At 40.7% G+C, this 12,124-nt stretch overlaps 1 protein-coding gene across 2 annotated transcripts; it reads right to left on the bottom strand.

The window, feature by feature from the left end:
* Positions 1-758: 758 nt before the first annotated feature.
* On the bottom strand, positions 759-9,991 carry LOC117952111 (melatonin receptor type 1C-like). 2 transcript variants are annotated; one of them, XM_034884222.1, is made up of 3 exons: positions 9,363-9,478; positions 8,836-8,886; positions 759-1,931 (listed from the first exon to the last, which is right to left on the bottom strand). In XM_034884222.1, exons 2-3 carry the CDS (start codon positions 8,846-8,848, stop codon positions 1,066-1,068), a joined length of 879 nt encoding a protein of 292 aa, XP_034740113.1. In that variant the 5' UTR covers positions 8,849-8,886; positions 9,363-9,478; the 3' UTR covers positions 759-1,065. The 2 variants fall into 2 exon arrangements, with proteins under 2 accessions (XP_034740113.1, XP_034740112.1); XM_034884221.1 differs by lacking the exon at positions 8,836-8,886 and having other exon boundaries at positions 9,363-9,991.
* Positions 9,992-12,124: the final 2,133 nt, after the last annotated feature.

Genomic DNA, 12,124 nt, shown 5'->3' with positions numbered 1-12,124 from the left:
GGCGGGTGAGTGCTAGGTAGCATAAAAATTGCGCCATGGGAGCTACGCTTAGTGGAGGCTGGCTTATCGTCTTGCTCGCGCTGCCTGGTTAAATGATGCAATTTTTTTCATTCCATATTTGTTTGTGATGTCCTTGACTCAGTGTAATCTTACATTAAATTCTAGTTTGTCAAAAAAATCAAAAGTGCGAGCAAGGAAGAAGGAGACGGGAGAAATAATGTCAGTCACACGAGAGCCCGGCCAATTTCAAAAACACTGGACTAAATAGACTTTATTGTGAGTTTGCGAGAAAGAACTTTCAATTTATCCAGCATGGTAAGTTGAACGCTTATAAAGCTATAGAAAAAATATAAAGTGACACGTAGCTGAGCTGCTTTGCTCTAGGTCAGACAGCCTATTATTCTGACAGCTAAATAGTCCGTTATCTCTCCTAATATCAAAATACAAATGCAACTGTCTCTGTGCCAATGCCTTTCAACATCTATTTTGGCATGTGTTTCAGCAACATTGACAGAGGGCGTGTGTCCACATTTAATACGACAACACACGCACACACACACATACTCAAGATATGACTATTTAGCTGTCTGAATAATGGCAGTCCCTGTGCGGGTTGACAGTGATTCTTGCGTGTGCATCATGATGTCTGCCAACAAGCAAGGCCTTGCACTTTAAGTTAACACAGGGCCTCGCAACCCCCTGCGACGCCTCTGCTCGTTGTTTTAAAGATTACCCTCCATGGTCTGAAAGTTCTTTTGGTGACAAGTTACCTGTTTGTTTTCTTGCTTGTGAACCAGATGGTCTGTCTTTAAATAGAGTGCAGGGTCACAAAGGAGCCCAATGTACCGGTGATACAATTCCTTTTTGTTCTCTCTGGATAAGGGAACGGTGTCTGACATGGATAAAAGGAATGGGATGGCAGCAGTGTTCTTTCCAAATACAATAACATCTTTACAACTGGAAAATAAAACACATCTTGTGACAAGGCACTGAGTAAATCATGGCACACGTCCACAACGGGGCTCCAGAGAAAGTGAATCTGAGTTTCCCAGTGAAATATTAAGTTCATACATTGATCTCTGCTACATTGTTGTTGGTTACAGCTGGAGAAGGCTTACTCTTCAGTCCCTCTGTGGCACACTTGGAGGTCTCCATGAGGAACAAACGAGGAATGCAAAGAGAAAAGACGATTGTCTTATATTCCTTACGGAAGTTTTGGTTTAGTAGTCCATATATGACGGCATTGAGACAGCTGTTGAAGTACGCCATAAAGTAGCTTGTGACAAAGAGCCACTCAGGTATGTATGGCGCAACCTTTGCGGGGTTTATAGCTACAGCTAGGCCTATGAGGTTTAGTGGAGCCCAGCACACTGCAAACAAAACAAACACCACGAACATAGTAAGGAAGTTCCTCACATCACTAGGTTTCAGTTTGGTCCCTTGGTCTGGTTTAACCCGATGTTTCACTTGAATCACCAGCACCCATATCCTCATGTAGCAGTAGGACACCACCAGCAGCGGGATCAGAAAGTGAATAATCACCACTGAGATGGTGTAGTATGAGCTGACCGTCTGGGCGAAGGTGCAGGAGTAGATCCGAGGGTCGTACTGCAAAGAGCCGACAAAGAAGTTGGGCACAGTGGCGAGGGCGGTGAGCAGCCAGGTGAGGCCGAGGTAGCAGCAGGTCTTCCTCAGGCTGTACAGGCGGTCGTAGTGGAGGCTGTGGCAGATGTAGCAGTACCGGTTGATGGCGATCGCCGTAATGTTGAAGATGGAGCCAATGACACTTAGGCCCATGATGAAGCCGCTGGCCTGGCAGTGCAAGTCACCCATGGTCCAGTCATTGTGGAAAATAGCTATCAGGACCAGAGGGTAAGGGTACAACGCCACCACCAGGTCTGCTACGCATAAACTCACCACGAAGATGTTGCCTGGAGAAACAGAAGAGGTTTAGATACCAGAACAAAACATGACCCCAACTATCATTTCCTTTTCACTTTCTGCTCTGGGTTAAAATAAACTGGGTCACTGTAAAACATGTGTGTTGCCATCATAAATAAGCAGCTTTATTGTGCCCACTGTGGCTCATTTTGGCGACGCTTTTACCATGTACTCGCCACTACAGTGATATGGATCCATACACATGCTTTATTTTCACAGCTCTCTGTGTTTTCATTTTTTTCAACACAATTTTTTCCTCACAAGAAAAAAAATAACATTCCATTTATTTTACATATAATAATAATACATTAATAATACATTTGTATGTATATAGCACTTTTTTCAAAGTGTTACATACACATGGATGGCAATGGCGCTCTGTTGGTCGGTCCACCACTTGGATGGATTGCCATGCCTTTTAGTAGAAATATTCATTATACCCGGAGGATTAATCCCAATGACTTTTCCTTTAGCGCCACCATTCAGATTTATAGTTTTGAGTGACACATCTCTTGGATGGATTACTATAATGTACAATCCATTCTAAAGATTTATCTGCGTGAACCTACCTTGCATCAATCCTCCTTTTCATTTTTTTATCCATCTACTCTCACATCATTGAAGGGAATGGATTGTTAGAAAATGGACATATTCTTGTGTGTCACCTTAAACCTTTACAACATTGTGAATTGAACACTGCTTTGTGTCTATTTCCTGAGCTAACTGCTTTCAAAATGAACTCACAGAGGTCTAGATAGTGGATGAAAGGATACAAATCCCAACAACAATCAAGATCCACTTGTTTCATAACTACAAGTAAGTAATAATTGTGGCTTTGACTCATTTAATCTAGCATCATCATCAGGTCAACATTTTAACTGGTCCAATATGTTGGTCTCACACCTGCAAAACTAAAGCCTCAGCTATACAGCTTCGTGTTTGGGGCTAATACACTAGCAGTTATGGACATTTGCATCATTAGATATTAGCAACATTAGACATTAGCAAGGATGGTAAATATTAAACCTGCTATGTTAGCATTGTCTTCGTGAGCAGGCTAGAGCTGCTAGCATGGCTGTCAACTCTCGTGCTGTCTCAAATTACTGACCTCTGGATCTAAACTTGCTATTTTGAGTGCATAAGTGTGTTGACACTCAGTACGTTAGTATATTTGTATGTATAGTGTATGTAAGTATGGCAAAAATGTAGTGCACTACGAGTACCCGTATGCTGCACTCCTAACAGTCAAGAAGTTGGGGCAACGCTCGACACTTCCCGCCCATTGGCGTCTGAGTAAGCTGTGCGGTTTGAGACAACAATACCCTGTTGAAATTCACGCACCTAGGCTAGGAAGTACATATTGTACACAGTGTACTACATGTTGGTGTACTAACGGAAGTATTCAACCTGATATAAAGTATGAATTTGTTTCCCAACACACATCCTATAAATCTGTTTAGTCACAGAAACAAGAGATTCATTGTATGATCAGGCTAGTATACTTGGCAGGCCCATTCCAATAAAATGGTAAAATAAGGCGGTTTTGTTTTAAAGCTTCCTTGCCCCTGGGGAACACAGGGAGTTTAAGCACGTAGAAACCATGGCATGGCTGATTTGAGTGTCCTATTACATCCCAACAAGTTCCTGTCCTCCTGAGGTCTTAGCTGTTGGTTGTGTGACACTGGATCTCCTCAGAAGACATGAATCATAGAAAATGACGTCTAACATTGTTACAGTGCAGCTGTTCTTGGTGGGGGAGAATAAAATAATATATCAAATTGTAATTTTGTGTCAGACTAGATGATAGATAACAAGAATATGCAGTACAGTGGAGCCACAATGCAATTAAATTGGTGTTTTGCAAAAGAAGCATAAGCTTCCCATACGTTTTGAGTAGACATTCAGTAAAGAGTGGATTGTGTGTGCGAGCTACACAATTTCTAGTAAAGATTTGTGATGAAGTGGAGATTTTGCTCAAATAAGCCCAGTGTTTGCATCATTATACACGGTTTACCCAGCCTTTAAAAGATAAAACTCTTTATCATATAACTATGTACCGAGGAGCGTCAAGCTGATACAAATAAAACCAGTCCAAAAACACGATTGATACTGCGTGTCAATATCAACTTTTAGCCAGTTTCTCTTGTACCATTACATCACGGGTTTGAATATAAACATTGATGCTTCTTGTAAATAATCTGTGAAGGATTATATATAATGGGCCTCATTTTGACAACATTTCTCACATTGGGGTGATTTCACGGTTGATATAACAAAAAACACTTTCTGAAGTTGAAATTTGAAGGCCTAAGGCTCTTGCTCACAACAGCTGAATAAACAGGGTTGATTGGCAGATATGATGGGAGTGGATTTAAAACACATGTTGGCCATCAATCCTCTGCATTCAAAGCTTGTTACAATTCCAGCACCCTAGAGTCACCCCATGTCTAATTTTAATTGAATTGCCTGAACTCGATTCATCAAATAACAAAGAACATAAAACATCATAATCATGTCATTTTTTTCCTATATCTTCGTAACTTGGGGACATTTATGATTTAAATTTTGTAGAAGACAGTCAAGTGTTGCGCTCGTGTTTTTCCAAAGAACTGGTATAGGTACTCAGAGACAGTATATTTTCCAAGTTACTAAAACAGCACAAGCCATCTCTCCGACCCTACTGAGATAAAAATAAATGCATTTGTTCTTCATCCTCGAGTCAGCTCAGTGGGCAAATCTGTCAGATTGTATTTGTGACGCTCACAGTACTCGCTGTGTGCATTTGACATTGTGCAGAGGTTTGATTCCTCACTGACAGCATGGGGCTCAGTGTTCTCATGTGAGCGGCTGGACAGGGCGAGCTACAGCCTTTAGCTCTATCTGGCTGGGCCCTCTCACCCCGCCTTATCATCAAGAGCATGAGGTAAGTGCTAAACACAGCAGAGAGGATTGCTGTGAATGACTCTTAGTTTTGTTGGCATCCATTACTAAAACATTGGACAAACCCTGTTTAATCAATCAACTTGGACAGACTGCTGCTCATCACGCCCGAACTCACAGCACTCTCACAGGACTTCTTTTTTTTGGTATAAAACAGCCGACCAACACTGATATTGTCACGCCTGGATACCAGAATAGAGTTGTGCCTGCTGACATCTTTTGGAGCTATTATTATCAACGGGTGAGAGGTGAATAGATCGTAACCTAAATGCTGATTGGTTACAAGCCGTCAGGGACAGCTGACCTGCAGCCTTTACCTTCTCTGAAATTGCCTCTGTAATTAGAATCTGATCTTACAGTACACTCTCACACAACTGTCAACCAAGTGAAACTCGGCATCAAATCAACTAATCCTGCTCCAAAGTGTGTCCCTCCTGAGAGATGAGGGACCACCACACGGATTCCCCCTGTGTTTCTGCTTCTTTTTGAATGTCACATGTGACATAAATCAAAACGGAACAAGAGGCAACTGTTGAGCTCTGTGTGACTGAAATAAGACATTTTTCACCAGAATCATTCAGCCCCCACCAGGCTGCAGCATATTCAAAAATATATTGGACAGAAACTGCCTCCCACCTAGCATGTAAACCTACATATGCATTAAAAATAGGCTTGGTACGCAACGTATTTATGGCATATGGCTTTTTCCAGCTGAATACTTCTGAATAGTAAAAAGAACAATTTAGGATATAAAAAAAATAGTAATGCTGGAGCTAGAATAGATACATAATGAAGTATGTGTAAGAGATAAACAGTCCAAAAGACAAAACAAAAGCAGAGTCAATCTTCAATCGGAGGAGTTTCATGTCTGTGTACACACGTGAATATCCAACCCACCGTCTGTATCCCATCACTCTCACTGCTCATACAGAAAACATGATATTACTATGCTATGATTCACACTGGTTATTTTTAAAAACCTTTTAAAGACAACAGAAAAAAAGGGCAAGAGGATCAGCACCGCTTGGATCCGGCTGTAAATCAGTACCGTAAGGCTTATTACTACGACTGTATTTCAAAAATTAGATTACATTCGAGTTAGTCAGTCATGTTATCATAAATAAGCAACAATAATCTTTCGGCAAAGGCATTAGTGCTGATAAATTACTTGTGAGTACTTCATGACCTTGTGTTCAAGGGGCCAGAGAATTGTTTCGAAGAAGTTTAACATTAAAATGACACACGCTGCCTTTTGGTGATGCAGTCCGCTGTGAATCCGGCCAAAACACCATTGTTATCATCCTCAAAGGCCATCTATCCATTAGATCCTCTATGTCTGAGAAAATAAGTCTCACTGGCCCTGAGAGAAATCAGACCATCAGGACAAAAGCAGGGTCTGGTCCAACCAGGTTTCACTCGTAAGGCGCAATCCCAGAAATACGAGGATGATGGTGAATTAAATGCAAATTTAAAATAGAACAGCCAAGGAGAGATTGGATGTAATGTACACATAACAGAGCATTTAGCTTTTCTTGGTGTGGTTTCATCAAATTTGATAACATTCTACCTCCATGCTAACCACATTAAAAAACTAAGTGACCATTTTGTTGTCGGGAAAAGAAGGCATGTTTAATGTAGTGTGCTAAGTGATATTCCCCTTGGATCTGTGCTGTCATTTTAAATTGGCTTCTGGTTAGTCTCACTAAGTCCACTGACTCAATTAACCCCCTCTGGACACTCCGGTTTTCAGATTTTATTCATGACTGCAGAGTGACTGAGAGGATGCGATGCATGATTTAACTAAATTCAATCTCCCATTCTTACACACCCCGCAACCCACAGCTCCTTACATGGTTCATGGAGGTGCAAACTGAACAAACAAACACCCCCCCACACACACAGACACACACACACACACATACACACACAAACACATAAACCCACACACACATAAGCTTATTCTTTCGTTATTTGCCTCCATCTGCTCCCCATCATCAAATTCTTCCTCTGTCCCTCTCTCATGAGTGCATTTTCAGAGTGTATTTTTAGTTTGGTTAACCCCAGTGGGAAACTCTATTGTTAACACCCCATTGGCAGTTCCATAGTGCCATGTTTTACCCTTTGAAGATTCACTGGATATATCCTATTACATTTGCACACTTGAGAGAACCTGCAAACCTTTGAAAATATGGAACATATAGTCCCAGTTCTCCCCAAATAGATGAAGATATTAGAGACAAATCCAAAAATATACCAGCATCTACCAAATGCACACATGCAGGTCTTTTTTCCTGGGTTGGTTGAGTGGTGGATAGTGGAGGGATGTGTGGAGGAAAGGGGGTGAATTTAAGTGAAGCAGAGCGGAAAGCTGCTGCTGCAATGAGGAAGCTAACCAGCAGTGTGTAATGGAGAGAAGAGATGGGATGTGTTTTAGCAGTCAGCCTGCCACACCAGATTCACCAAAATATGTCTTTACTCACTGAAATTTTACACCAAACCTCAGTATTCCAGTCATGAGTCAGTTTGTGGGCCCAAAGGTGTTATTGCATATTACTGCACCTTTAACCCTTTAACAAAGCAGATTTCAATGGCGGTCAGATCTTCCCTACAGCTGTTTGTCGTTCTTTAGCTGCGTCCATGCTTTCCTTTCCTTTCGGAAAACCCTATACGATTGAACATTGATTTAAAGTGAGCCAAAATCTAAAAATAGCTTGTAAAGAACAGAGAGGAGAGTGATGATAGGCTAACAGCAGTAACAATTTCAGTCACTTAGGGACACACTTAAGATGTGCTTGAGTTTCAGGTTTCTATTACTCATACATGCAAACCTAAAGGACAACAACCCTGGTGAGGACTCTCGTGTGACTTGGTCTGTCACTTAGTCCAATCAGAGAAAGATATAGGTCACATTAGGCCAGTAATCACCACAATTTCTATAGTTTGCCAACATGGAAAAGACTTTTGTACAGGCCATTTACTCTGGTCCTCTTGTTTGAGACCAGTCGACTGTGGCGTTTTTCCAATCCAGATAATGAAATTATTCTCCAGGCTACTAAACTCCTTGCGCCGCTTTTGGCACAGGAACACTTTGGATGTGTTATGTAATGTATTTGAAATTGTAATTAAAAGTTCATTATTCCAAACACTTGCTGACCTAATCCCATGGCCAGATTCTCATGCGCTCATTAGCTCCATGTTGTGATCCCTGTGTTTAGTTGTTTCACACAGCAGAAGGCTTTCCTGACTTCACTTTTGACCGTAGAGCTGCTGGTTCAGAGCAGCACAACGTTAAATATACAATTTTTTATACTCTTTTTTTTTCTATTTGTTTTCTTCTTTTTTTCATCTTAGTGTTCTGCTTTTTAAGAAAAAAAATCATGAGGTTTGAAGGTATAATTAAAATGTGCTTCTTTTAGAATTTCTTTGAATTGAAAATGAAATATGCATTGTTTTTTTTACAACTGCTTCTTGTGTCACAAACCCTGCAGGGCTTAAAGACATGACTATTGCTAAGACTTTCTTGTTACTGTTTCTTTGAAAATTTCTTTGCCACTACATTAGATTATCTGGTCTAATTTAAGGAAATGGACAGCAATACACACAATGTGCAATGCAAAATATGACTGATACTTGGATTTGTTTAGGGATTGGACAGAAATGTCTCTCCCCACTGTACAGACATAAAGACTTAAAAGGAACAATTTACGGTCTATTTTTCTAAATTAGTGCAAGGAAATGGAAATGACAGGAACATTGTCCATTTGAGACAAGGCTACAAAGTAAAGAGTTCAATTAAATGATGATGGCATATTTGCCCTGAAAGAAAAAAAATTAAATAGCTTATTCATCTTCACAGTGGTTTCTGATTCAAATGCACAACAAAATATGAGGTTGAGTTCAACCTAAAAAAAAATGCACAAAAAGGCATTGAAGCTATACACCAGCATCTCTCACCTTGGCTGCCCATGAGACACTACAGGTCCTGATATACAGTATGTGATCCATCTGGGATGGGGAACCAAGGATAAAGCCATGGGGGTTATCACTTATGAAGAAATATGAAGGTAGCAAAGGCAAAGCTGAGGAAACTCCATCACACGGACACTGGAAGCTCACTTTAGATAACAGCTGTAGATTGTCAAGCAAATAGGTCACAGCTACACGTTATATTACATAATTTGTAGTTATGAATGAAGAGAGGAAAACAAGGCAACCTACATTCAGTACTGGATGTCATTGAGACAGAGATTTGTCCTTTTGGTTTTGAGCAGACAGGACTGGTTAAAGAGTCACTTGTCGAACTGATTTTCTTTCTGAAATTATAAAATTCTTTCACATTCATTTTGATGAAATTAAATCTGTTACATGTGTCTGCTTGTTCCTAACTTTTCACATGAAGCTGTTATATCCATCCCCGTACAGTGTATCCTATCTTGTGTCTATTCCAAAATCTATTCCAAAATCGTCTTTTTATCTCTCACCTGCATTTCTGAGCTTTTTGTTCCTGTACACGGACAAGATGACGAGAACATTGCCCAGGATGTCTACCACGATGGTGAAGATCAGCACGCTGGCCAGCGCAGTGGACACTCCGGCGGAGGACGCGCTCAGTCCGCGCTCGCTCTCATTCCGGGACACACAACTCGACCCGTTTTCATCCTTCACCTCTAAATCCATCTCCCCTCAGGGTGCAGCTGCCATGGTGGGAAGGCTCCAATGTTCAGCTGAAAATCTACAGACCAAAAATTCAGAAGGACTTTACTGAAGGGAGTCTTGAACTTTTTGATGCTCCTGCTCCGCCTGTGGAGTACTGGGAGGAGGACGCGATCCATGACATGATAATAGAATATTAATAGATTGTATGAATGCATGCATGGGAATCTAAGAAGTTCATTTCAACGGTGATAAACGATGCCAGAAGCTCTTGTTTCACTGCCGTCCTCAGTGGTCCTCATGAGTCACCAAGGCTGTCCCTGCGCGCTGCTCCATTCAAGGGCTCGTCCAGAAGGCATCTGAGGGCTCTCCTGTGCGTAATGGAAATTCTCCGGGTGCGAGGCTCATATGGCAACGTTGAGTCTCGTGTTGGCTTTTTTACGACAACAATATAAAGATTATATTTGTGTGTCAACTCTTTCTGTATCCAGACTCGAAGCGCTTGCTTCAAAACAACAGCCAGTCAGCTAAGAATGTGAGCTGTTTCCAACTATAAAAAGTGTGCAATCTGTACTTCGTGACCCTCTTCTCTGTACCAGTTGCATTAAATAACAACACTGAATGCGTCTCTGTGGACCGTGGTGCCAATGATATTGTAGCGGGCTTTAACAGCAGCCCTTTTACAACTTGCAGGTTTCTTAATGCAGCTTCATTAAAACGGTCTATTCTTCCATGTGCATGGAAACGGCGCCTTCATGTGTTCAATAGAGGCTCTTGCAAACATCGAAAACCACAAAAACGACTGGTTTACAAATTATAATTTCTTGTTGTAAACTGTGCATCACTCGTGTTAAATAAAGCTTCTTCTTCTTATTCTTGTGTTTTGTCTGTTTTTATTTTTTAATATTTTTTAACTGATTTTGTGTAAAGCCCTTTGAAGCCCTGTTGCTGAAATGTGCTATACAAATAAAGCTGCCTTGCCTACCTTTGTGCGCTTCTGAAAAAATTAACCAAAATGCCAAAGCACCGGGGCCCCAGACCTACAGGCCCCCCAAAACAGCAGGTTTACGGTGTGTAAGTGGCTTTTTTGGTCATCTCAAGGTATTAGAGAATTCCCGCCATTAAAATACAATGTTGATCGGGTTCTGCATGATTACGTAATCTTGTTGCACCGTGTCAGAATCTCATTATTATTTTGGTTGGGTTTGTGCTGACATTGTGCATTTTTCTTTGAATTTGTTAAAATCTAATTACCATCCTGACAGACTGGTTTCTGTAACATAAAAGAACATATGATGACATGTGTTTGAATTTATCCAATCGGAAAAGCAATTTAGGAAGACTTCCTTGTTAATTGTGAAAAATGGCAGTGTAGGGTGGACAGAATACCAAAATAGAGAGAAAATGTCTGGCCAACACCTGCTTAAACGAGAAGGGACAGAGTGGAGATTTGACCAGCTGAGACTACGAAAATTAACGTGACTGTGTCCATCTCCTGACCGGAAGATGGCTAAAGAAAATGAGGTTTCACTGTTTCTTAGTTTTATTCATATTTGTTTTATAAATGTCTCTTGTGGATGCATGAATTTTTCCTCATAAACGTTTTCAGGCTGATATGTAGAGTGGACAAGTCCAGGAGTCGGTTTAACCTTAACCACAATATTTCCTCTGCCAACCATATATGGTTTGACCAGCCTTGCCCGATGGCGTGCACGTTTATAGGAACAATATGTAAAAACACTCAGTCTAATTCATTCCTCTTGTCGCTGAAATCATAGTTCACGGTTTTGTTTGTTGACCGTTAACTCCAAGTTCACGGTATGGTCAAGTCTGAGCTGCTCTCTTTATGTTTTCTCACATAAGCAGCTAATTTCAGCAACGACAACAATAAAACTCCCACTGAAAATCCCACTGGATCCTACATTTCCCAGCACACACAGTTTATAGAAGGTGGAGCTCCACCTACTGGTGAGGGACAATGTTGTTCACAACACAATTACATCCTTGTTTAAAGGCTGTTAAGTAAAGACAACAAAAATACGGAAACAATTAGGTGATAAGTCATTTGCAAATAGTTGTCTGCTGAACCTAAATCAAAAATGTTCCAACTGCACACATGGTGGCTTTAATATGAAGCGGCACTGATACTCACAGTGATGTAATATGACCTGTACCATATCTGAATCATTATAGTTTCAAATGTACTATTTCTACTGGTTATGTCACCTTTACCTATTAGGCTTGCCTTAGATTTATGAAGAGCAAATTGCATTGAATTTTAATTCTACATTTAGTAGACAAAATGCCACGCTGACACGTATTTATGACACACTTGCACCCAGTTAAGAACTTGACACTGTATAGCTATTATACACTGCATAATTTTGTATAACTCAACTTATAAGGTGGAGCTCAAAACTACAGTGTGTGTACATAAACAGCTAGTTGCAATGACTGAATCCAATGGCTGCATATGTTGTAATACATTGCAACCGCTTTCATTCTACAGAAAAGGGAGAGCAAGCTCTATCATGGAAAAATATCCCTGCTGATGGAAGAGGAAATTCAATATCCTGCACGAGAGACTACA

Source organism: Etheostoma cragini, chromosome 10, assembly GCF_013103735.1.
Source record: "Etheostoma cragini isolate CJK2018 chromosome 10, CSU_Ecrag_1.0, whole genome shotgun sequence".
In the NCBI taxonomy this organism is placed as follows: domain Eukaryota; kingdom Metazoa; phylum Chordata; class Actinopteri; order Perciformes; family Percidae; genus Etheostoma; species Etheostoma cragini.
Note: the sequence above shows the minus strand (reverse complement) of the source record. Positions and strands in the feature narration are given on the sequence as shown.